The sequence below is a fragment of the Malania oleifera genome, chromosome 1 (genome assembly GCF_029873635.1).
Source record: "Malania oleifera isolate guangnan ecotype guangnan chromosome 1, ASM2987363v1, whole genome shotgun sequence".
NCBI lineage: Eukaryota > Viridiplantae > Streptophyta > Magnoliopsida > Santalales > Ximeniaceae > Malania > Malania oleifera.
Window position 1 is genome coordinate 126,023,104 of NC_080417.1, and position 27,261 is coordinate 126,050,364.

General features: G+C 36.3%; 3 protein-coding genes across 15 annotated transcripts in view; 1 reads left to right on the forward strand and 2 right to left on the reverse strand.

Moving 5' to 3' along the window:
- LOC131157050 (protein FLX-like 1) overlaps window positions 1-1,991 on the reverse strand; it is a 16,477-nt gene extending 14,486 nt beyond the window's left edge. For 3 of the 12 annotated variants that reach the window (XR_009137207.1, XM_058110935.1, XM_058110905.1), the window contains exons 1-3: window positions 1,819-1,991; window positions 1,596-1,660; window positions 381-1,099 (exon numbers count right to left, since the gene is read on the reverse strand). Coding sequence is in view for 6 of the 12 variants with exons in the window: in XM_058110935.1 (XP_057966918.1) it covers window positions 381-982 (602 nt within the window). In the remaining 6 variants the exon portion in view is untranslated. The remainder of the gene's footprint in view (window positions 1-380; window positions 1,100-1,595; window positions 1,661-1,818) is intronic. The other 9 variants (XR_009137217.1, XR_009137204.1, XM_058110955.1 and 6 more) reach the window with 5 other exon arrangements.
- A 1,197-nt stretch (window positions 1,992-3,188) lies between these two features.
- LOC131157092 (bidirectional sugar transporter SWEET2) lies at window positions 3,189-26,499 on the reverse strand. 2 transcript variants are annotated; one of them, XM_058110988.1, is made up of 7 exons: window positions 26,181-26,445; window positions 24,154-24,190; window positions 23,762-23,978; window positions 23,494-23,652; window positions 23,283-23,402; window positions 23,025-23,160; window positions 3,189-3,403 (listed from the first exon to the last, which is right to left on the reverse strand). In XM_058110988.1, the coding sequence occupies exons 1-6, from the start codon at window positions 26,233-26,235 to the stop codon at window positions 23,047-23,049; spliced, it is 702 nt and encodes a 233-aa protein (XP_057966971.1). In that variant the 5' UTR covers window positions 26,236-26,445; the 3' UTR covers window positions 3,189-3,403; window positions 23,025-23,046. The 2 variants fall into 2 exon arrangements, with proteins under 2 accessions (XP_057966971.1, XP_057966963.1); XM_058110980.1 differs by lacking the exon at window positions 3,189-3,403 and adding an exon at window positions 22,396-22,720 and having other exon boundaries at window positions 26,181-26,499.
- LOC131148838 (uncharacterized) lies at window positions 18,324-19,036 on the forward strand. The gene is made up of 2 exons (XM_058098776.1): window positions 18,324-18,791; window positions 18,989-19,036. The coding sequence occupies exons 1-2, from the start codon at window positions 18,324-18,326 to the stop codon at window positions 19,034-19,036; spliced, it is 516 nt and encodes a 171-aa protein (XP_057954759.1).
- Window positions 26,500-27,261: the final 762 nt, after the last annotated feature.

Genomic DNA, 27,261 nt, shown 5'->3' on the forward strand with positions numbered 1-27,261 from the left:
CAACAAAAGCACATGAAGTCATATCACAGAAAGCAATCCCTGTAGCATATATTACCATGCAGCATGTTCATATCGATCTAGCATGCACCTCTGCATCTAGCATTGGGTAGACCTTATACAATAACAATCCTAGCATACCGAATCTTTCATTTCATTTCTTCTAGAACGATTACAAGCACTTTTTATCATGGATCTACTACCAGAGATCCAATGCATAATCTCATAATTCATTTATCTTCATGAATAATATCATTTTTCATTTATTTAACCATTTTGTTTTACCCAGTTACCAAGAGCAATCAACGTGCATATGTTTAGATGCAACAACAAGATCTCATTTATAACAAGTACATTAAAATAATAACCACACAAATCATTACCTCGCTCTCTGCAATTCATGTTTCATAGTCTCGATTTCTGCCTTCAGTGCTGGTGCCTGTTGCAGATCACCAGTTGCTCTAACCAAATCTTGATTCAGTGCTTGAACTTGACCAGTAAGATCCTGCCTCAGTGCACTGAGCTCCTTAATATCAGCCTGCAATTGCAAAAGCTCATTCTTCATGGCCTCCACCCCACGAAGATCCATTTCCATTTTGATCGACTTCTCATACATTTCTCGCATCTGAATGTCCTTTTCCGCGTGCAAGGAACCAGCAAAGTGACCCATCCGCTGCAACTCATGCTGGGCAACTTCTAATTCCTGCTTAAGAGCAACATGGGTTGCCGCCAGTCTCTGGTTATCAAGCAGGAGCCCTTGGATTTCATTATGTTGGGCTGCAAGACGCTCCTCAATGATGGCTGGATGAGGGGGCAATGCCCTGGGACCCATCCTGAATTGGGATTCTCTCATTTCCTCAAGCAGTGCAGGATGTGGCATTGGTCCAAGACCTCTACCAAGCAGATGTTCCTGACTAGGAGGAGGTAGCCCACCATGAGGGACACCTTTCATTGGTAGAGGAGGTCCGCGATTTCTTGCTGACATTCTCTCTTGATACTCAGCACTGATTCTTTGAAAATCAATTGGAAAAAAAAAATCCTCCAGTAGTCTAACCTAAAGAATATGAATCCAATGAACACGCTGAGAAGAATTTAAGCACACCTAAAACATAAAACAAGCAAAAAAATTAACTTCCCTTCGTATTATTTAATTTTGAACATCTAAACAATAAGTCTTCGTTAGGCCCTGGGAGAGAGGAAAATAAAGAGCAGACGAATGAGTCCTACTCTTTTCTTTTCTTTTTTTTCTTTTGGTAGTTTATTGTTTTAAAGAAAGCGGGATTTTCCAATTTATTGGGTCTAAAAAAAGGAGAAAATTTGGGCACCATTCGGTCAGCATCTTAAAAGTGCGTCTTCATGCCTCTGAAAGCCAAAAAATAAAAACAATTACCTGTTGCTCTCGAAAGCTATAAGAACAGAGCCAAGATTCTAACCAAACAATACCTAGCAGTTCACACAATTTCGATTCATTTTCTTTTCACAAAATTTTTCCCGCAACCCAAGGAGAACAAAAAGGCCCCAAAAAAAAAAAAATAATAAAACCTTTAACAGAGAACCTAAAAAAAAAAAAAGAGACTTCAACGATCCTGAGTCCTGACCTTGAAGCGGAAGTGGGTGAGAACCTCTCCGAAATGTTTTGATTCTTACGGAAGGAACAACAAACCTGAAAACTCGACAAACACGAAAGACAGTTACGAAACAAATAAACCCTAAAAAGGTAACAAACGAAATGAATCTTTAGGGCCCTGATTGCTTTCGGGAAAATATATAATTTCAGGAAAAATTTTACCTTTGCGTTATAACAACACAGAGAAAACGTACCTGCTGGAAGTGGAGGTTCAGCTCTTGGCAGAAACAAACACTACCGGAGTCGGGCGACGACCTTCTTATCCACCAATCGGCGGTAAGAGAAGGGGTATCTGAAAGGCGAGAAAGAAAGAGAACCCTGAGAGGCTGAGACTTGCTATTATTTGGTGGGTTGGCTACGCCAGTGGGCTTAACTATTGATGATAGTTTGGTTATTGTTTTCGCAAAAATTAAATTAAAATATTAAAATCAAAACAAAACAAAAATTAAAAATAAAAACGACCCCTCTCCAGCTTTTAACTAAGTAGTGCGTGCTTCATACCTCTCTATTTTATATAATTTAAAAATAATTATAAAAAATATAACAAAAAATTAAATAATATAAAAGCATTCTTGAATAATTATAAATAGTTATAAAAGTATTTTGAGATAATTATTAGTAGTTATAAAATAAATTTGATATAATTATAAGGGTGTTTTTGGATAATTGTGATAATTAAAGTGATATTTTAAAATAATTATTGATATTTATAAGAATAAATTTGATATTTTTGAAAGATTATACTAAAGGAGAATCTCCTTTATAGTATTAGAGATATTAGAAAAATATACTCACCTTCTTTGATATTTTAAAAATCCTAAAGACCTTCAATCTGATTTTAAGAATTTCCTATATCTCCTTTGAGATTTGTTAGAAATACACAAAGCTTCTTTTTTTTTTTGTAAAAAAACAAACCTTTGAAGAGCATTAATATCTTAAAAATTAAATATCAGTGGAGGTTTTTAAAATTTTAGGAAAGGTTTCTGAAATTTTTGAAATTTTAATGGATGTGAATATCTTTTTTGTCAAACTTAAGAGAATGACAATATCTTTCTAAGAGAATGGCTGTATTTGAATGTCCAAATTTAAGACCTCTCCAAACATAGGGTTATGTAATTGCTATTTCACTCTAACTCTATTTCATCTTGTGAATAAAAAAAATAACTATCTTTGTTCTTAAAATAAGTAACAACCTCAAAAATAATATGTGAGTAAGTGTGATCCTAAAAAAAATAAATAAATAAATAAATATTTAAATTAAATTTAATTAATTAATTAATAAGAATTATTATTTTAATAATATGATTATTATATAATATTATATTATAATATAAATTATATATATATATATGTTAAAGGTATATAATATAGTATAATATTATAATATAAGTATTATATATGTCATACCTCGAACCCGCGGATGGGTCTTAGGTGTGAATATAGTAACCTAACATGTTTCTGTATCAATTAAACATACATGATACAATATTGAACGAGGGTTCGACCCCGTGGGGTACACATAAACCCTATACACATTCACATACATATCCACACTCATCAAATATGCAGCGGAAAATGTTTTTTCTATACATACATCATACTATCTCTATACAGAACTAGAATATACATTCCCAAAATTACAGTACATATTCCGAGTATTTACAAAATCCAAAAATGACAATTCAGTTACAAAACTCGTACCTACATAGGTACTAAATGTAGCTAAACAACATCCCCACTTTCGGACTCTAGGATGCTAGTTTCGGTTACTCGAAGGACCTGAAAAATATTTTTATATTTGGGGTGAGACACCTCTCAATAAAGAAGAAAGCAGGTTATATCAGTGTGTGACATACGAGTGTTATTTCGACGTAAATCATAACACAATACAATACAAGACAATATAGTTCAATACAATTCTAGTATTTCCAAAAATACGTTCTAGTACATACGATACCAAACATATGGTCAGTGTCGTTACACTCAAGCACCCGATATCCTGCAATAACCGAAGCCTCACAGCCGTATCTTGTCAGTACAGTGTAGCTCACACCCATCGGTGACCAGTCAAAAAAAACATGCGATATTTCACACCCTCGAATATAGAATCAGACACTTTCGCCCATGATAATTAGCTAAGATATGGCATTAGCGTACGGTAATTAGCCACCACTAGCTGATTTACAAAACTTGAAACAATTTTGGAACTCATGTCCCTGTACTCATCAACGTACGGTAATTAGCCGACCCTGGCTGGTTTTACAAAACCTGGAACATTTACATATGACATTTCATTCCACACTTATTTGAGTACACAACAAATCATATCATTTTTCAACTCAAGAATACGGTTTAATATAAATATGGGTACGGTTATCTCAATACTACAATTTTAATACAACATACAATTTCTCCAATAAAATAAAGATGATACCCAAAACCCCCAATTTTTTTCAAAAACTGTAGCCCGAAAATCCCGCATTTTCACCCGATAGATTTTCTCAAATAAGTAATCAACACATACATACAATCGTAAACTACAGGTTTACCGATCTCGATTTAAAAAATAAACTGATATAAACAGAATCCCCTTACCTTTTCCCAAATACCAAAATACGAACTCTATGGCTCTAAAACTATGAACCGAGACACCAAAACCTAAACATCCAAGAACTATACTTCACTACAATTCCTACTACTACATATAAACTAAAACGAAATTGAAATCGGACCCTTACCTTGATTTTTGGGCCAAAACCCGAAAATCCCCGAAACGACTTTTTGATCTGCTAAAAATGTAGAGCTTCTCCTTCTGATTTACGTGGTAACGTCGGATCGACGAATCAGGTGATGAATAGCGAAGAATCGAAGAGAGAGAGAGAGAGAGAGAGAGAGAGATCCCACTGGCTCTAGAGAGAGACAGAGCGAGTTTGAGGTTTCTTAACAACTACGCAAGAGAAATGAATATTTATAGCCCCTTTGACTCGGCCAACCTCGTTGATGAGACGACACCTTCGTTGACGAATCATCCATACATTTTGTCAACGAACCGACTTCTTCGGCGGTGAACCCTATTTCGATATTTTACAACACGTTCGGTATCTCTTCGTCGACGAGGCTTTGAATTTCGACGAGGAAGAGTACGAGAACCTTCGTCGACAAGAACGATGGCTTCGTCGACGAAGCCTGCAAAATTTACCTTTTCGCCCTTTCGCTATTTAGTCAATCTACATATCTCGGGTCGAGTTCGTACAATATATATCAATCTTGAAGCCTTGAATTGCAATTCAAGCCTAGAGGCGTCGCTCTCTCTCTCCTCAGCCCCTCTCCCTCTCTCCTCGATTTCCTCGGCCAAACGTGCGCCGATCGAAGAACAAAAAATACCCTTGGGTTTCAAGTTCAATCCTCACCAAGTTAACTGGAGTGGATTTGTCATAGGGTCATCATAGACACCACTTTAGGGATAAGGTAACTCTCTCTCTCTCTTCTCAATTTCTCTTCAGATCTTCAGCTAAATTGACGATCAGACGCGATAACAGGGTCCCAACTTCCATCCTTGTTGTTTTAATCATAGTAAATTTGTGATTGGGCTTCCTAAGCACCACTCTTAGGTTAAGGTGAGGAGTACAAATTATGTCAATTGTTTTAGAAATTCATTTGATTAAATCATAGTATATAATTACTAGAATATTGTATATGAATTTCTAAGTAATTTTATGGGTATGGAAATTATGGTTTATTTATTAAATTGTAATATTTTATTAAATTAGATTTTTTGAAATTTTTTTGAATTAAATTAAACTGCGAGGATTTGATCATATTGGTGTTTTTAAATATGTTAGAAATTAAATTTAAATATGGGAAGTGAATCATACCTGTGTTTTTTTTTTTTTAGAATTTAACTGGTCAATGAGAGTGTGTGAGCCTAAAAATATTAAGATAATTGTAGTTATGGAGTTTAGCTAATTAAATTGGGAAAATATGATTTCAAGATTTTGAACTCTGAACGTCGTGGGCGTTGGTTTAGTAATATTAGCAGATACCCTCCTAGTAAGCAGATAAGAGAAATAAATTATAACAGATATTTTTGGGAAATTAACTAGTTAATTTAAAGTATGTGAAAATGAGAATAGTGTATATGATTTTGGAAATTATGATATGGATATTTCCCTATGATTATTATGTTATGATTATCAGACAAAGTTTGTGTGGCAAAAGGTATGTAAAATAACAATTTTGTACTAAGAGTGTGATTTATACTGAAATATCTTAGTTGCACTAAGATATGATAATATGAGATATATTGATGTGTTTTATACAGATATGAAGATTTGATAAACCCAGTTATGTTTTATATAGATATGATGATATGAAATTTATACACAGATATGTTTTGTTGGGAAATGATGAAATGTGATATACAAATATGTTTTTACCGAAATTATGAAATGTGACATACATATATGTTTTCTATAGAAATGATGATATGAAATATACACACACATGTTTGATATAGATACGATGAGAATTATACAGAAACTATGAGAATTATACAGACATTATGAAATATGAATACATAAATGTGGAAATGAGAGTCCTAATGGACCAGAGATGTACAGAGAGCACGGTACCATTGCTAGCAAATGTGTTAGTGCAACCACACGTCTTGGATAGAGTGTGGTAGTAACAATCGATTGGGCTTGTGAAGAATAGAGTTACCCCCTGGGGTTCGGATTAGGATTGGATAGGCCATCGTACTACTGACGCGTTTGGTTTTGATCTAACCCGGTAAGCCAGCCATGGTTAGGTCTCACCTTCGGGCCGCACAACCCGATCATGTGGGGTGAATACATGACAATGTGATATGAATATTCTCATGATGATTCCTCATTATAGAAGCGATAATTGAATGTTACAATAAAATGAATAGTCATGAGTTACGAACGCGTTGTGCTATATGTTGTGGATACTCATGGGCTAGAATATGAATATGAGAAATGAAATGAAAAATGAATAGTCATGAGTTACAGACGTAATGTGTTATATACTAGTGGATACTCATGAACTATAACCCGAATATAAGAAATGATATGAAAGTTTATGAAACTATGATATATATATATATGATTATGAGTACATATTTGTATGTTTTTCTTAGTTGATATAATTATTTAAATGAATGTTTATGATACACCAAAACTCATGTTGCCACACACTATCAATAATTTATTCCGTCTTACTGAGAGGTGTCTCACCCAAAATTTAAACATTTCAAGAAATCATGATAGACAAGTGGAGCGAACTCCGAGATGGTAGAGATCTAGTACCCTTGTATTCAGGGCAAGTATTTTAGAGTTGGAAATATATCCTGTATAACCCTAGAGTATTTTATAGATTTTTGGGGATGTATATGTATATGTGTGGAGGTTATAACATTCTAGTATTATATATGTGATTCAGACACTTTATGTATTCCGCTGTATGGATAGTATGTTTTGATTGACATATTTCCCGGTACCCCATTTCGAGTCGGGTCATGTTGATATATGGTATTAAAGATGTTTGTTAGATGATTGATTATTATTGTTTATGATTGTATTGGGAAAAAAAATAGTAGAAAAATCGAGTCGTCACATACTTACTCTACATTTGGAAATATGAATTTCAGGATTTTGATTTTGTAGGGAATCATATACTATTTCTTACCTTTTTTTATTAATTTACACATATCAAAAGATTAATGTAGTGCTACAATATATTACTAAATTCATAAAATAATTAAAAAGAATGGTTGATTGAAAATATTTAGAAATGCGTGTGAGCTAGAATAGAATGGTAGAAATGAAAAATTAAGTCAAGCTTCCATTGATTGATTTGAAGAGGATTGATTAATTTAATATACGTTCATATCATTTCTATTTGTTCAAGCGTTCACATTAAAGCAAGGGGGGAAGCATGCAATAATTCATGAGATTATTTTTGTTCATTTATTTCTTAGAATCCCTAATATATTTTGTTTTATTTCCAAATTCCGATCATATGCAATTGAGCACAAATAAATGGTTAAATATTATGCTTTAAGACACGAAGGGATAGTTGTATTTGGTGGTAATTTATGATAAATTTTTTGAGTAATCTAAGACTCTGTTTGGAATTCAGAAAATATTAAGAAAAAAGAAAAAATTTAAGAAATTCACATTTTTCATGTTTGGTTATCAAGAAAAGTAAAAAAAAATACCAAATTTATAAACAAAATTTTAATTTTACACATCATTAATATTTAATTTTTCTTTATATTTAATTATATTAAAATAAAATTTTATTTTTGATAATATTTAATAGAAAAATATAAGGGGAAATAATTTTCCTCCTTATTTTATTTTTCTTTTCTTTTCTTTTTTCAAGTAAAATATTTGATCCAAACATACCCTAAAAGAGAGGATAAAAAATGGTTAACTCAATCTTGATTAATTTTTATCGTGATCTATATTTATATAAAATGTAATTACCGTAAAACACAAAAACACAATTTGAACTATCATTTTGTGAATAATTTATGTTGGGTTTTACTACTCGAGTAATTAATGGGAAAAAAAACAAAACAAAACACACACACACACAAATATTAACACCAGAGTTACGTGGTTCGGCCAAATTCCGACCTACGTCCACGGGAGTGAGAAATTACTAAGTATTGGGAAAAATACAGAGGAGGAGGAGGATACAATAATCACTTAACTCTCACTCAACTCTTACAACTCTCTTACAGTTCTCACTCCACACAACCTCTTTACTATCACATGCACACTAATATATATATAGAAAGGCGAGGATAAAAAAAGATCAAAGTTGGTAGGCTGCCAAGTTTTGACATTCTGGGCAGTCGGTGCCGACAAGGTTGAAATGGAGCAGCCAAAGCAAAGATTGACAGAGGAGCAGCCGACTGCTCTTGGCTGGGTATGGGTCCATCAATCCTCCCCCTCCATACCCATAGGAGGAGAATAATATGTTAATCTTCAATTGACGTCCATCCCAGCTATATCCCTACATAGCTGGAGCTTCTCATAAGCCACCCCCTTTGTTAACATGTCTGCCAGATTCTCTTTAGTATGAATTTTAGTACGAATTTTGACTAGCTTCAACAATTGTTGTTCCATCACTTCGTGTATCCAATGATAGCGAATGTCAATATGTTTTGTTCGGGAATGATACATTGAACTCTTGCTCAAGTCCAGAGCACTCTGACTATTACAATGTACCTTGTACTCTTCCTGTTTGACCCCTAACTATTGAAGAAACCGCTTTAACCACAACATCTCCTTCCCAGCTTCCGCTGTGGCAATATATTCTGCTTCTGTTGTGGATAGGGCAATACACTTTTGCAATTTTGACTGCCATGATACAACTTCCCCTACAAAGGTGAACAAAAAACCCAATGTGGACTTTCTTCCATCAAGATCACCAGCCATGTCTACTCTGTGTAACCTTCCAAGGTTGGTTCAGCTTCCCCAAAACATAAACATAATCCCGATATACCTTTCAAGTACTTGAGAATCCATTTCATAGCTTCCCAATGGTCTTTCCCTGGATTTGAAAGAAACTTGCTCACAACGCCTACAGCGTGGGCAATGTCTGGTTTCGTACACACCATTACGTAAATCAAACTTCCAACTGCTGATGAATAAAGGACTATTGACATTTCTTCCCTTGATGAGTGAGACAACTCCTTGCTTAGTTTGAAATGATTAGCCAGTGGAGTACTTACTGGCTTAATACTTTCCATGTTGAACTTTTTGATTACCCGTTCAATATACTTCTCTTGTGCTAACCATAATTTTCTAGCTTTCCTATCGCGACTGATCTTGATGCCTAGGATCTGTTGAGCTGGGCCTAAGTCCTTCATTTCAAATGACTTAGACAACTCCATCTTTAACTTGTTGATCTTGATTGCATCCTAACCAATGATCAACATGTCATCAACATAGAATAGTAATATGACAAGACTACCATCAGGAAATATCTGAACATAAGCACACTGATCTGCTGCAATTCTCTTGTATCCGTGACTCACCGTGAAAGAGTCAAATTTTCTATACCATTGTCTTGTGCTTGCTTAAGGCCGTAGAAACTTTTCTTCAACCTCCAGACTAAGTGTTCCTTCACTGGAACTTCAAATCCTTCTAGTTGCTCCATGTAGATGTCTTCTTCCAAGTTTCCATGTAGGAAGGCTGTTTTCACATCCATTTGTTCAAGCTCTAGATTTAACTTAGCTACTAATCCGAGTATGACTCGAATTGTTGTCATTTTCACTACTGGCGAAAATATCTCGTCAAAGTCAACGCCTTTCTTCTGTTCGAAACCTTTGACGACCAATCTGGCTTTATGGGTCACTATTTGTCCACTACCATCTTTATTAAGCTTGAACACCAATTTGTTCCTTAGTGCTCTCTTCCTTTTGGGAAGTCTTACCAACTCATAGATTTGATTCTTATTTAAAGAATTCACCTCTCTTTTCATAACTTCCATCCATTTGGTTTTGTCAGTATGAGACTGGACCTCTTGGAAACTTTCTGGCTCCCCGTCATCAGTAAGTAAAAGATATTCTAATTCTAGATATCTTCTCGACAGAATCAGAACACGACATCTTTGAGATATTCTGGGCTCAACTTCTTCTGGAGGAGGAGATACTTCATCATATGACTGATGTGATGATTCTGCAATTTCTGGTGAAGGGGGTTGTTGCTCCCCCTGCTCAGCACCGTCTACATCTGTTTCCAAGGGATCATCCTACAATTCTCCATGGTTTGTGGTAGAATATGATGGTGTAGGATCCGTTACAATGAGTGGAGCACTGGAACTAGGTTGGTGAGACTTTGTTTGTAGTTCAAAATTCTCAAACACCTGGTTTTCATGGAAAACCACATCTCTCGATCTGATGACCTGCTTCCTCTCTAGATCCCACAATCTGTAGTCAAATTCATCATCTCCATAGCCAATAAAGATACATGGAATGGACTTCACGTCGAGCTTTTGCCTCTGCTTATTAGATATATATGCAAAAGCTTTGCACCCAAACATTCTTAGATGAGTGTAAGAAACTTTTCTTCTGGTCCATTCTTTCTCTAGAATTCCAAAATTAAGTGGTGCTGACGGTGATCTGTTGATAAGGTAACATGCGGCACGAATAGCTTCCCCCCATAATGGTTTAGGTAATTTAACCATACTGAACATACTTCTAACTTTCTCTATAATGGTTCGATTCATTCTTCTAACTACACCATTATGTTGTGGGGTACGTGGAACCGTATTTTCATGCCTAATACTGCGTTCAGTACAATATATTTGAACTCGTTGGACGTATACTCGCCTCAATTGTCTGTTCGAAGGCACTTCAATTTCTTCCCTATTTGCCTCTCCACCATAGCATGAAATTCCTTGAAATATTTAAATACCTGGTCCTTTATTTTCAGAAAATATACCCACACCTTCCTTGAAGCGTCATCAATAAAGGTAACAAAATACCTATTGCTGCCGATTGATTCTACTTCAATGGGTTTGCATACGTCAGAGTGTACCAAACTCAATGGCTTTGACCTTCCCTTTATAGAGGAACTAAATGAAACTCTATCTTGTTTCCCAAATAAGCAATGATCACATGGGTTCAAGGCAATACCTTTTGTGATTTTGATAAATGTCTTCTTCGCCAGTGTAAGGAGCCCTTTTTCACCCACGTGTCCGAGTCTCTTGTACCATAAGTTTGGTGATGCTTCATCTTCCACTACATTGATGGCATTAGTACAAATCTTCATTTGCGTCTTGTACAATGTGCAGCAAATATGTCATCGTGCTATTGTCAAGGTACCTTTTGACAATTTCCAAGCACCTTTCCCAAAGTAGCTTTCATAGCCCTGTTTATCAAAGGCTGCCCTAGAAATAAGATTGAGCCGAAGGTTTGGGACATGTTGAACGTCCTTTAGTGTTATGGTGCAACCAATATTGGTCACAATCTGCACGTCTCCAATTCCCACGATATGAGAAGAACTGGTATTTACCATCTTTACTATACCAAAGTCTCCAGATTTATACACCGTGAAGAACTTTTTGTGGGGAGTGGCATGGTAGGAGGCTGCTGTGTCCCACCCATTTAGTGTCGTGGTTCCCAATATGACAACATGCATCTTCATCAATTGAAAATACTGATATATCTTGGGTTAAGGTGATCGAGTTCTCACCTTCCTCCTTCTTTTGTTGCTGGTTACTTTGACTATGATCCCGTCGAAATTTTTGACAATCTTTCTTTATGTGGTCTTCAATATCACAATAGTAACAAGAGATTTTTCCTCTCTGCTAATTTCTACCATCACTGGATCTACCTCGATCATCTACCTCGATCCTGGGATCTTCCTCTAGATTTGCTTCTACCTTTGCCTCTGCCTCGACTTCTGGTACTTGTACTTCCTTGAGGTTGGCCTCTAGTTTCAACAAGAAAGGCTTGTGACTAATCTGCACCAGTCTCTTTTCTCCTGGCCTCCTCGTTGAATAAGACATCTTTTACCATCGCCATGGTAAGTTTGCCTTCAGGAGCTGAATTGCTGAGAGTGATAACCAATGTCTCCCAGCTGTCCGGTAAGGAGCTAAGGAGCAGCAATGCTTCTGCTTCATCGCCAAGATCCATCTTCACAGATGAAAGCTGATTTATTAGGTTTTGGAACTCACTAGTATGTTCAGTTATAGAGGTCCCGCTCTTTAACTTCAGATTAATAAGCCTTCTCATTAACATGACTTTGTTGCGAGCAGTCTTGGCCTGGTACATGTTTTCCAGCTTCTCCCAAAGATTATAAGCATCAGTCTCTTGTGCAATGTGATAATACACCTTATGGTTAATCCATTGTCAGATTTGACCAATGGTCTTCCTATTCATTTTTCTCCAATTATTGTCTTTGACAGAATCTGGTTTCATACCTTTATAATCCAAAGGATCTACCAGATCCTTACAATTAAAGAGATCCTCCATCCGAGACCTCCACAAAGTGTAATTAAAGGCCGTGAGCTTGATCATAGTTACCGAGTCTAACTCCTCCATTGATTTTAAGTAATTAAGCACTAACTTACTCGTACAAAAAAATTGGGGTAGAATCTCGAGAAACCAAATGTACGGTTGCGTCTGGAACGGTCGAAAACCCTAGAAATGGCTTAAGTCGTTTGAAAAATGGACCTGAAATGGCTTCGAAAAGCTCGGTCAAAGTTCGGTAAAAAATGGTCAACTCTGGTCAACTATACTGATGTGGCACTGTTGCCGTGGCAGTGGGGCCCACCTACTGACGTGGAAGTGGGGTCCACCTGCTGACGTGTCACTTTGAGGCCCACCGATGACATGGCAGTGCGAGGCCAACCTCAAGGAAGTACCAGTACCAGAAGTCCAGGCAGAGGCAGAAGCAAATCTAGAGGAAGGTCCCAGGATTACGGTAGATCCAGTGATGGTAAAAATTGGCATGAGGAAAAATCTCTTGTTACTATTGTGACATTGAAGGCCACATGAAGAAAGATTGTCGAAAATTTTGACGAGATCATGGTCAAAGTAGCCAGCAACAAAAGAAGGAGAAGGTGAGAACTCGGTCACCTTAACCCAAGATATATCAGTATTTTCAATTGATGAAGATGCATGTTGTCATATTGGGAACCATGACACTAAATGGGTGGTAGACACAGCAGCCTCCTACCATGCCACTCCTCACAAAAAGTTCTTCACGGTGTATAAATCTGGAGACTTTGGTACAATAAAGATGGGAAACACCAGTTCTTCTCAGATCGTGGGAATTGGAGACGTGCAGATTGTGACCAATATTGGTTGCACCATAACACTAAAAGACGTTTGACATGTCCCAGACCTTCGGCTCAATCTTATTTCTGGGGCAACCCTTGATAAATAGGACTATGAAAGCTACTTTGGGAAAGGTACTTGGAAATTGTCAAAAGGTACCTTGACAATAGCACGAGAACGTATTTGCTGCACATTGTACAAGACACAAGTGAAGATTTGTACTAATGCCATCAATGTAGTGGAAGATGAAGCATCACCAAACTTATGGCACAAGAGACTCAGACACGTGGGTGAAAAAGGGCTCCTTACACTAGCGAAGAAGACATTTATCAAAATCACAAAAGGTATTGCCTTGAACCCATGTGATCATTGCTTATTTGGGAAACAAGATAGAGTTTCATTTAGTTCCTCTATGAAGAGAAGGTCAAAGCCATTGAGTTTGGTACACTCTGACGTATGTAGACCCATTGAAGTAGAATCAATCGACGGCAACAGGTATTTTGTTACCTTTATTGACGACGCTTCAAGGAAGGTGTGGGTATATTTTCTGAAAACAAAGGACCAGGTATTTAAATATTTCAAGGAATTTCATGCTATGGTGGAGAGGCAAATAGGGAAGAAATTGAAGTGCCTCCGAACAAACAATTGAGGCGAGTATACTTCCAACGAGTTCAAATATACTGTACTGAACGCCGTATTAGGCATGAAAATACGGTCCCACGTACCCCACAACATAATGGTGTAGCTAGAAGAATGAATTGAACCATTATAGAGAAAGTTAGAAGTATGTTCAGTATGACTAAATTACCTAAGCCATTCTGGGGGGAAGCTATTCGTGCCGCATGTTACCTTATCAACAGATCACCATCAGCACCACTTAATTTTGGCATTCTAGAGAAAGAATGGACTAGAAGAAAAGTTTCTTACACTCATCTAAGAGTGTTTGGGTGCAAAGCTTTTGCATATATATCTAATGAGCAGAGGCAAAAGCTCGACGTGAAGTCCATTCCATGTATCTTTATTGGCTATGGAGATGATGAATTTGACTACAGATTGTGGGATCTAGAGGAAGCAGGTCATCAGATCGAGAGATGTGGTTTTCCATGAAAACTAGGTGTTTGAGGATTTTGAACTACAAACAAAGTCTCACCAACCTAGTTCCAGTGCTCCACTCATTGTAATGGATCCTACACCATCATATTCTACCACAAACCATGGAGAATTGTAGGATGATCCTTTGGAAACAAATGTAGACGGTGCTGAGCAAGGGGAGCAACAACCCCCTTCACCAGAAATTGCAGAATCATCACATCAGTCATATGATGAAGTATCTCCTCCTCCAGAAGAAGTTAAGCCCAGAATATCTCAAAGAGGTCGTGTTCTGATTCCGTCGAGAAGATATCTAGAATTAGAATATCTTTTACTTACTGATGACGGGGAGCCAGAAAGTTTCCAAGAGGTCCAGTCTCATACTGACAAAACCAAATGGATGGAAGTTATGAAAAGAGAGGTGAATTCTTTACATAAGAATCAAACGTATGAGCTGGTAAGACTTCCCAAAGGGAAGAGAGCACTAAGGAACAAATTAGTGTTCAAGCTTAAGAAAGATGGCAGTGGACAAATAGTGACGCATAAAGCCAAATTGGTCGTCAAAGGTTTCGAACAGAAGAAAGGCGTTGACTTTGACGAGATATTTTCACCAGTAGTGAAAATGACAACAATTCGAGTCATACTCAAATTAGTAGTCAAGTTAAATCTAGAGCTTGAACAAATGGATGTGAAAACAGCTTTCCTACATGGAAACTTGGAAGAAGACATCTACATGGAGCAACCAGAAGGATTTGAAGTTCTAGGGAAGGAACACCTAGTCTGCAGATTGAAGAAAAGTCTCTACGGCCTCAAGCAAGCACCGAGACAATGGTGTAGAAAATTTGACTTTTTCATGGTGAGTCAAGGATACAAGAGGACTGCAACAGATCAGTGTGCATATGTTCAGATATTTCCTGATAATAGTCTTGTCATACTAATATTCTATGTTGATGACATGTTGATCATTGGTCAGGATGCAAGCAAGATCAACAAGTTAAAGAGTTGTCTAAGTCATTTGAAATGAAGTACTTAGGCCCAGCTCAACAGATCCTAGGCATCAAGATCAGTCGCGATAGGAAAGCCAAAAAATTATAGTTATCACAAGAGAAGTATATTGAACGGGTAATCAAAAAGTTCAACATGGAAAGTGTTAAGCCAGTAAGTACTCCACTGGCTAATCATTTCAAGCTAAGTAAGAAATTGTCTCACTTATCAAGGGAAGAAATGTCAATAGTCTCATACTCATTAGCAGTTGGAAGCTTGATGTACGCAATGATGTATATGAGACCAGACATTGCCCACACTGTAGGCGTTGTGAGCAAGTTTCTTTCAAATCCAAGGAAAGACTATTGGGAAGCTGTGAAATGGATTCTCAAGTACTTGAAAGGTACATCGAGATTATGCTTATGTTTTGGAGAAGCTGAACCAACCTTGGAGGGTTACACTGATGCAGACATGACTGGTGATCTTGATGGAAGAAAGTTCACATTCGGTTTTTTGTTCACCTTTGCAGGGGGAGCTATATCATGGCACTCAAAATTGCAAAAATATGTTGCCCTATCCACAACAGAAGCAGAATATATTGCCGCAACAGAAGTTGGGAAGAAGATGTTGTGGTTAAAGCGGTTTCTTCAAGAGTTAGGGGTCAAACAGGAAGAATACAAGGTACATTGTAATAGTCAGAGTGCTATGGACTTGAGCAATAATTCAAAGTACCATTCCCGAACAAAACATATTGACATTCGCTATCATTGGATACGCGAAGTGATGGAACAACAACTGTTGAAGCTAGTCAAAATTCATACTAAAAAGAATCCGACAGACATGTTAACAAAGGGGGTGACTTATGAGAAGCTCCAATTATGTAGGGATATAGCTGGGATGGACGTCAATTGAAGATTAACATATTATTCTCCTCCTATGGGTATGGAGGAGGAGAATTGATGGATCCATGCCCAGTCAAGAGCAGTCGACTTCTGCTCCTTCAACATTTTCGGTGTCGGCTGCTCCTTTGTTAATCTTTGCTGTGACTGCTCCATTTCAACCTTGTCGGCACCAGCTGCCCAGAATGTCAAAACTTGGCAGCCTACCAACTTTGATCTTTTTTTATCCTCCTCTTTCTATATATATATATATATATTAGTGTGCATGTGATAGTAAAGAGGTTGTGTAGAGTGAGAACTGTAAGAGAGCTGTAAGAGTTGAGTGATTATTGTATTCTCCTCCTCTTCTGTATTTTTCCTAGTACATAGTAATCTGTCGCTCCCGTGGACGTAGGCAGAAATTTGGACGAACCACGTAACTCTGGTGTCAATATTTTGTGTACGTGTGCTTTGTTTATTTTTTCCATTAATTACTCGACCAGTAAAACCCAACAAAGTGGTATCAATTTATACATTTTAGTAATAATTACGAGTATGTTGCATAAGGAGTCTATATCTAACTCTTTCTAATATATAGTTATTCCTTAAGTTGATGAAAAATTTAGGCTTGCGAGCCTTATTAATAACTAGCATACTCTGTGCTCTAGACTCTCTATTTTTTTTAAAAAAAAATTAAAATTATAAAGAAAATAGCAAATATATATATAAAGGTATTTTGGGATAACATATTCAATTTCAACAAAGCCCAAAATCGATGATTATCTAAATCGGACACAATAAAATCCAAAATCGAACACAAGATTATGTGATAGTTTATTTCTCATAAAGTCATTTCATATAAACATACCTATGTCACTCCATTGTGACAATATGATCGGTTGTGAAATTTCTCACAACACATGAATAATAAATAAAATAATTATTTGGTTATACAAAAAAGAAAGTTATCTATGCTAAGATTCTTAAATGATCAAAGTAACATTTTCACGTAATCTTTATTTTTAAACATATTCTTAATAATCCATTATAGTTTATTTTATTTTATTTTCAATATTTATCTGACATTTATTTTTATAGTTTCTCACTCAACCATATTATATTCTTTTTTATATCACGAAATAGATATAAATGTTTATGGTGCTAAACTTGTTTTTTGCTTTAAAAACATAGAAAGTGAACATTAGGGTATTATAAAATATATATTTTATCTAACATTCATTCTTTTTAAGACATTTCGGCATGTGTTGTCAAGGCATTACCGACAATTTAACAATGAAAAAGTGGATAGTTTAAAAAAGGAAAGAATTCATCATCATCGATCAATTGCATTTTACTTTTTTAACGTTGTAAATTTGATTTTTATAACTAAGTTACATGGAAATGGAATGAAATTTTTGAAAGAATGTAATCGAATCATTACATGATTTTCATATTTTCTATTCAAGTTTTCAATTCATTCCATTTCACCTTAATGCATTTCAATAACCAAACATGGTGTAATCCCTTTTACTTCATGATATAAAATAAGTATGGGAACATAAATTAACACACATATTCATTCTTTTTTGGCAATCAAAAAAATAAAAAAGTCTTATGGGTTTTAAATTTTATGGCACCACCAATGAGCATGAGTGCCTCGTGAAGTGCCTTAAATAGCTTCAAACGGTGAAGCATTGGATCCCAACGGCTAAGTCATCGATGGTCTACACGAACCAGCAGCCCAAGCCCACGCTCAATCCCAGGCCCATCTGGCGGTGGGCCTCACGTGAAACTCATCACCCACCAAGTTCCCGTTTCAAGAATTTCCCCCCATACGCTATACTTAGTACTCTCTCTTTCAGGACCAGCACTTGCACTCTGCCCCCAATTACCATTCTCACACTCTTAACACTCAAAGAAGCAAGCCATGGAAGCCTTGTGGAATTTAGAAGACAAGTGGAAGGTGTCAACCCAAGAAGCATGTCAATTTTTGCTGCTTGTCTGCACTGTTTTGGTTGCTGTCGGGCTCTGCGCAGTGGCAGTTGCAAGGAGGATGGCTAGGCAGAAGCGGCGGGTCAGCCACGAACTGGGCGATGAGCCCGTGTCCATAAGGATGCACTGGGAGGGGCCAGGGCCTGGCTGTGGCAGGCTGAAGAAGGTGCTGATGCGCTCAGTCCGGTGGAGCGGAGCGAGCAAGTGGGGAGACGGTGGTGGAGAGAGGTGGAGAGTGGGAATGCCACCATTGCTCGTTACGGGAGAATGGCCGAGCCATAATTCAGCATCCCCGGTGTGGCAGAGACCCATCCTCATGGGGGAAAAATGTGAGCTTCCGAGGTTCAGCGGGCTTATTTTGTATGACGAGAGAGGCCAGCCACTTCCCCAATACTCTCACCAGGTGAGTAGCAATTTGCCCCTTTGCCATATCTACTCCTCTTCACTTATGGATTATGATCTGATGCTAAAGTTTTGGGAGAAGTTGTAATAATGGCAAAAGGCTGTTGTGCAACTCAACCAGTGCTAAAAATTGAAGATGGTCTTCTTTTACAAACTGATGTGTTTTTTTTTTTTTTTTTTTCTGTCTTGTGATGTCAGGAAAACAGAGTTGTTGTGGGGAGAACTACTTTGAAAGATTTGTTGTAAAACCCTTTAGGGATTTACTCCCATTTCAACTGGTGGTAGTTTGTAACAAAAGAATAGACTTTTCAGGTGAAAATTGGGGTTCAGATTTTCTCTGCGATAGTAGAATTGATATAGCAGCAGAATGTCACACTTTTCAGCACATCCTGAATGACAGAATGAGCAAATTTAATTTTATTTGATTAGTAACAAACAAATGCATCTAAATCCTTTCTGCAAATCTGTTCATCATGATCAATGTTCCTGTATTGTTGCAGGAGGAGCTTTAACAAAGTTTTACAGCTCCCAAATTACTCCCTTCAACAATTCAGAAACAAGTGAAATATGCAGCAAACATGACAAGGCAACCCAATTTAGAATCAAGGACAGGGTACGCATGAAAAACTATCTTAGAGCAAAATTAGCCAACAGTATAAAGAGCAGCAATTTTCTTGGCAACCAAATGTGACCACACTGCAAAGAGGGATCCAAAATTGAAGGGGACAACCTATTATCCCATAGTTTCGGCTTTCAACAACAGAATACATTGTCTTACAGTTTTGGAGATGGTGTTTGATTGTTATATCCACTTTCTTCTTGTTTAGCACACTCTTTTTGAGAGCTTTCACAACAAATTTTGGGAGGGCTTTGGTGGACAGACTTCATCTTTAATTCCCTTTTTATGGGAAAGAAGTTTTCTCTTCACCTAAAGGGCAGCCCAGTGCACAAAGCTCCTGCATATGCAGGGCAGAGGAAGGGTCAGATCACGATGGATCTATAATATGCAGCCGCAGCCTTACCTCACTTTTTTGCAAGAGGCTGTTTCCACGCCTCAAATCTTTGATCTCCAGGACACACGATGACAACTCAACAGTTGTGCCAAGGTTCCCTTTCAACCCCAACCTAAAAAGCTTGGAACACAGAGAAAGGAAACAATAAGAATATTCCCACCATCTCCAATCCAAAACACAAAGGTAACATGAAAGTCCTGAACAGGAAATTATTTGAAGAAAAAACACATATCTGCAGCAAGCAGATTGGCCTTTCATTCTAAGAATTGTGGACCCAGGTGCCATGCTAAATCACAATTCAAGGCTTACATCATTCCTTCGACAGGGAAACAAACTCCTCTTAGCATGGGTCTATGCACCTCATGTTGAGAATTCCACTTGTGAATTTGTCCCACATTAAAAAAATTGAGTGGATGATAGATGCTTATATACATGATTGGGCCCAAGATCTAATAGGCTTAAGCTTTTGGATCAAGTTGGTGTTCACCCATGTGTATCAAGCCCATCCATGGGCTCCTCCGGTGTTAACAAATGGTATCAGAGCCGACGGTTCGTAACTCTAGGTGAGCGCACTGTAAAAGTCGAGATGTGAAACTAATTCTCTTAATGTGCTAACAGTTGGAGGACCAAGTGTGTGGCTGAGGCCATTAAGGATCATTTAGGCTTGGAAGATGAATCCAAATAGGGTCAAGACGTGGGAAGTAGGATTGGTTTAGAGGCACGTGGAATGCAATCTGAGGCACGTAAGGCGCAGTGGTAAGGCCCACTTGAACAATTGTTGGAGAGTTGGGCTTATTCCCCTAAGGGAGATGATTTCCGTTCAAGGGGGAGCAATCAGAACTCACAAGTGAGGGAGAGATTGTTGAGAAATTTACTTGTGAGTTTATCCCACATTAGAAAAATTGAGTAAATGATGAGTGCTTATATAAATGGTTAGGCTCAATATCCAATAGATTTAAGATTTTGGGTCAAGTTGGTGTTCACCCATGTGTATCAAGCCCACCCATGGGCTCCTCTGGTGTTAACACCTCAGGCGCTTTGGAGGGGACTTCTATGACAAGGCTAAAATAATTAATCATTTGCCCTGTTCACCACAAAGTAAACAGATTCAATAGAAAATTTATCTATTCCAAAATCTACCAATCAGCAATTTATCAATACTACTACGAGGGGAACTCATTTTGGTTGTAAGTTACCATGACAAGAAGTCTATGACCCATTCCTCATGAAACAAACAAAAAACAAAAAGGGGAACAAAAATGTGCCAAACTGCTGGAGATATATTATGGCTCATTAACAATGATTCTCATGTCAGTAACTGCACTGACCTGCATTCTTCTTGTAAACTGCCTATGGTCATGCTGCTTTTACCCCATGGCAATATCAATTATGCAACTCGAAAAAACCCCAATCAACAATAACTATCTTGAAGTCCTTAGCATGATTCTCTAGTCTCCATAATGCATCAACCAACAACAGAGAGTTCTCTAAGTTTCTGATATGTAAACTTCTAAAACTTTAGCACCACCATTACTTTTAATCCCCAATACAGAGGTGACCTCATGATCCTCTTCCTATGCTTGACCAATAATATTTATCATATTCTTACCTCTCAGATCTTGAAGTAAGACCCTATCACCTACTAGCCTTTTGATGCTCCATCAGTTCACCCCAAAACTTGAGGTGGCTGGTCTTCAGAATCTCCACATACTTCATGCACAAATTTAATGCAACAAGTGTTTCATTGCACATCTCCATAATTTATTTTTGTTCATTTGTTTTTTGTAATCTCTAAATCTCTAAATTTCATTTCTGAGGTTTAAATTAATTTGTGAGTGGGCTTAGGCTGTTCTTTATCTCCATATTCCATCTTTCAAAAAATTAAGATGATGACTTTAAATAGAGTGACTGCCTTGGGAGATCTAAAATAAAACATGTATATTCTAGTGAGATGACAGGGGAGTGGATAACTGTAACAATCCTAACTCCTAAAATATTGTTCTCATCAGGTAAATCCTGACCCATGTGAACAGCATAGTGAGGTAGGCTGTATCAAAGAGAGGCTTGATGAAATTGACATGTCAAAGAAGGTGCAGGGAATAGTCCCTACGGAATAGTGGGTGTACATATTCGTTCATTCTAATATCACCAGTTGGTCAAACCAGTGAAAAGTGAGTATTAACATGCATGATTAACAGGTACGCAGAACATAGTATAAAATCAACTATTCACCTTTTGATAAGGACTGTAAGAGTTTATGATTTTTGTCCTCCTTCCTTTTCCTGATACATATTTGACGTATTCCAGATATACATTTTGATTGACTACTGTGGATGGATGGTGAAATATTCAAAATTTGGCAGAGATGGATGGTGAAATATTCAAAAAAATAAATGTGCAATTTAATCAATGTATAAAAAATAGTTTGGCAGAGATGGAACTTATGACTGCAAAATATATATACCACTGGCTTCAAAAAAATGAAATCCAAAAACAAATGCACTTATTTATTTTGATAAGTAATTGGCAAGCAGAAAGTGTTCAAAATTTCATGTTATGACTTAAATGGCAGAACCTCTGGCTAGTTTATAATTGGATCCAGGTCAATAGAACATGTATATTTATAATAAGCAAAAGAATGGGTATATAGTTTTTCACATATCTTCAGTCCATTTCAACATGAAAGCTGAAGCACAATATCACTGATTTATATTAATTTTCTTTTCTGTCTATTCTTGAACATAAAACATGGCCACAATACACACAAGAAGGAATGGAATACGATGACAAAATTTTCCCTGCATATTTACACTCTCTTATTTATATCAAGCTGCACCATCAAATATGAGGCTTCACCTTTCTTCACTTCAAGATTTTGTCTTTTTATTTCATGTACCAAAGTAGCATTGATTTTTACCTATTGATAATGCAACAAAGAAACAGAACAGTCCCAGCAATGAAATTAGAGAAATGCAAATCAAAATTAATCACTCGCCTACTGCAGAGAAAATTCAAGAGCTGCCTTAATTGATGATGCAAAAAGCTCATTTATTTACACACAAAATTTTAGTGCTTCCAAAATCCTGTCTACTAAATGCAATGAAATGGATATAAAATGTTACCGGTACCAGGGTATGTTTTCCAACATCCAACACGAATGATAGCACAGAAGTTAAAGAACCGAACAATTGAAACAGAAGGCCACAGATGACGAACATTACCTTTCATTGAGAACATAATCAATCAGGCATATGACACTATCAAGGGTTCTCCGGAGCCTTCAGTAGTTAAATTTTTATAATAAGAGTACAATACCAATTGTACAACACCTAATACAGCTCCTATCCCATTTGGGACCTGAAGTTAAAACAGAAAATCAGTGTGTCTTTATGGTTATGTATTATGAACATCTTATGAGATGAAGTAAAGAACCTCAAAAGAAGGAAGTAGAATGCATCTATGGAAGAGAGGAAGCTTACATAAATGAAGGCATCATAATTGAAGATTCCATAAATTAAGAATGAGGTGCTCATCAAGAATGTGGAAAGGGAGAGATAAAATGGCATGAATTCAACACTCTGTGTCCGGATCACCAAATTCTGGGAAATATACATTGAACGTGTCATCAAAATTAAGTAATACAATGTACCATCCATGCATAAAAATAGATAAAATTTTGAAACAACATACAATTATGCAGAGTGGAGAAGCAAACATTGATATGAGTGAAGCAGCACTTAAGGACCCAACAAATATCTGCCGCATTGAACGGTTGATTATATTCAAGCTCCCAACAACTATGATTGCGAATAGGCATAAAACGGCCAGCAACAATCCCACCATCCTCACCTGCCAAGAACATTCATATGCAAGTAAACTAACTGCTTAGAACAACATAAAAGGCTGCCAAAATCACAGTGACATCAAGTGCAGGAAAACATAAAAACAGATGAGTAACCTTTTTTGCTTTCTCAATATAGGTGATGAAGACAATTATGTAGGTTAACTGAAAAACTGCTCCGACTGAATTGACCGAGGTAACCATCAAATTATTAGAAGACACAAGGGGTGTTCCATACCAGAGGCATATCAAGCAGTTTAAAAGGGCATAAACATATGGCAGTCCTGAGAAGTGTTCCGTTGATCGGTTTCTAATAATTCTCTGAAATGTAGGCCTGAAAATGGAAGGAAAGAGAAAAATAGTGATGAGATAAAGCAGTTTCTCTTTTTCTTTCTCTCTTCACCGGCAGCCCACCCCCACCCCCACCCCAACAATTCCTTTGTGATGGGCATGTTTCTCCTTTCAAGATCCTACCAAGCAGAAGTGAAATATTGAGGAATAAAACTTACACTGGTGACACAAACAGCCCAAAAGCAAATATGTTCCCTGCCAAGAAAAGAGTAATATCAGCAATGAGACCGAATTATTGAATTATTCCTTAATTTCCTGACTTCTTAACAGTAAACAAAACACAATTCCTCATTGGCTAATGCATGAATATCTAGGGTTTTGTAATAGTTATTGAAGTATTTTTAAAATTTCCATAGTAATCTTTCTAATTGTAGAAACTCTTCTGCTTTCTTGGCATGCATTGTTTTTCTTCATTAGGAAGCTAAAAATGAACCCATTCAAAATTTTACAAAAATCCCGTAGTAAATAATTGCATAAGTATTGTTTTGCTAAATGAAATTCCATATGTATTGTCAAAATTCCCATATTATGATTGCTTTTCTTGTTTTGCCTTCTCTCTGTGCATTATACAGTATTAACCTCATCAGTCCCAAGTTCAGCATAATTTTGACACAGCAATACCCTATCGCAAACTTGTCACTATCAATATAAAAGCACATTTTGCCATAGTGCACACCAACTGCAGATGTGAAACATAAAACGAAATTCAGAATCCTTTATATGGAAATCCACAATACTTCTTTAAACTAAAGTAGCAAAAATTAATTATATGATGCATTTGAAAGTTTCCAAGTGAATTCACCTCATATAACTGATCTACAATTACTTATATCTAACACATAAATGTCCATGATTCTATTATAATTAATTCATAGCTACATTTAATTCTTTCTTTGATTTCTATTCCCAATATCTAAAATAAAATACTGCACACTAACAAATTAAGAAACAAAATTTAGTCAACTTATTGAAACAGTCAAGAAATAGAAAATAATACTATAATAATAGCTAGGGAGCATATCATTGTAATTAGAGAGGAAAATGCTCGATGATTTTTGAAACAAAAAAGGTCTTGATTCACTTCAACAGGTACTCAATATTAAACTATACAACCCAGCTGCACACGAGGAGGCCTTTTCACAAACAGTTGGTGTGCAAGAATCAGCATCTCTGTAATTAGTTATGATTGTTTATTGTATTATTCCTTTTTCTGTTTCATATATTCTTTTTGTAACAAATTGTTTCAGTTACCAAATATTCCTTTTTTGCTGTATTTATACACTGGTAAATTAATGAGAACAGTGTGAGAACATTTTCCAAATACAGTCTCCTGCTCTCTGCTTTCCAGGAACTCTTCTTCTTCTCGCCTGCTAACACCCAACAACCCAGTTTCTATTACAGAACAATAGTTAGTTTAGTTAGTTTTTATTTTTTCTGTTTCTTCTTTCTTCTTTCTGTTTTTCTTTCCTCCTTCTTCCTCTGGTTATAAATACAGAGTTTACAGTTTGTAATTGTAAGTGGAATAAGAAAATTCTTGGGCTCTATCTTTAGTCTTCTTCTTCCTCTCGCTGCTTCTTTCTTTCGCTGCTCTGTTTCATGGTATCAGAGCGGATACCTTAAGTGGGTCTGCTACAATGGCCATTCCATCTGCTTCTGCTTCTGTTTCTATGAATAACACAAATGTGGAGAGCAGTCCATTCTACTTACAGAGTGGTGATTCACCAGGGGCAATATTAGTATCCAACGTTTTCACTGGTGAGAATTATCATACATGGAGCAGATCCATGATGATGGCTTTGAAGGCAAAAAAAAAAAAAACAAAATTGGATTTGTAAATGGATCTCGACCAGCTTCAACAGATGCTTTGAATGTTCCGTGGGAAAGATGCAATAATCAGCAGCAAAGGAGAGCCAAATTGTTTTGTACTCATTGTTCTTCAGAAAATTCCGAGATGCAGAAGAAAATGAACATAATGCCGTGGTATAAATTAAGTTACAAATTAACCTTTTAGACAACAAATGAACATGTCCGTTGAATAACATTACAGTGATCCCACTCATTGCTATTACGGAAAAATTGAGTTGTGGGTTTTCTTCATTTCACAAAAAATCAAAACGAAATAAAGAATTTGAACACTAAGCGTCCCAGAGAGAGAGAGAGAGAGAGAGAGAGAGAGAGCAAGTACCAGCGACTCCAGCTGCATCCCTGCAAATTGAAGCGATAGAAGCAGAAATTATCATCAATTCGTTCTCACCCAAACACAATTGCAATAATTTCTCACTCTCCCCCCCCCGCGAACCCCTCTCTCTCTCTCTCTCTCTCTCTCTCTCTCTCTCTCTGCACGTTTTGAAAAAGAAGAAAAACAGGGGAAGAAAGGGCGTTGGTATTTCTGCCCAAATTAAAATTCCAGAGCTTTCATGGAGTCAAGTAGTCAACCAGCTGAGGTTCCGTAAATAATATTCGTCCGAAAATAAAAAGAAGAAAAATCAAAAAATGCCTTGTCCAGATGATGCTTAATTGACCCGTATCATTTATTTATTCATTCTATAGGAAAAAACAAGCATGTGACGACGACCTTTGAGACTTTGAGTAGATTAAATTTTTAATCCCTAATTTTATTTTATTTTTATTGAAATGATAATTTTTAAAATTTTGGAATTTATTTTCATATAAATGATAAATTTTATTGATAACATATTGATATAAAATAAAAATCAGTTACAAACTTTTTCTTCATTTTAATTTGTAGTATTAACTATTTTTCTTTATCTCAACTCTTTACAATAAATCAAACTTTAAAATTTAGCCAAATAAAAATAAAAAGAGAAAAGAATTGAATGATTTCATATTAAAGACATAATATTACACACACAAATAATGAGTCATGTTATCAACCTAAAATATATCTTATTTTTTATATAATTGATTAATTATTATTCATTTTATCTATTTTATAGGTTAATTAAAAATTTTCCGAGTCTCTAGTATTTGTTCTTTATTTTTGGCAAAACATAATTTGGTAATAGAAATTTTTATTGAATTTTAAAAATTATGCAAAGGTGTTTTAAAACTTTAAAAAATAAACCCCCAAAAAAGAGTTGTAGTTAGGGGTTTTACAAATTAATTATGAAATTCATGCCGCTCATATAAATAGTTATGAATTATATTATGAAAATACATTTATTTTTATTTTCTAAAGAATAACAAAAATACCACCTTATTTTTAAAATTTTTAATATTTATACAAAAATTAGAGACAAATTATA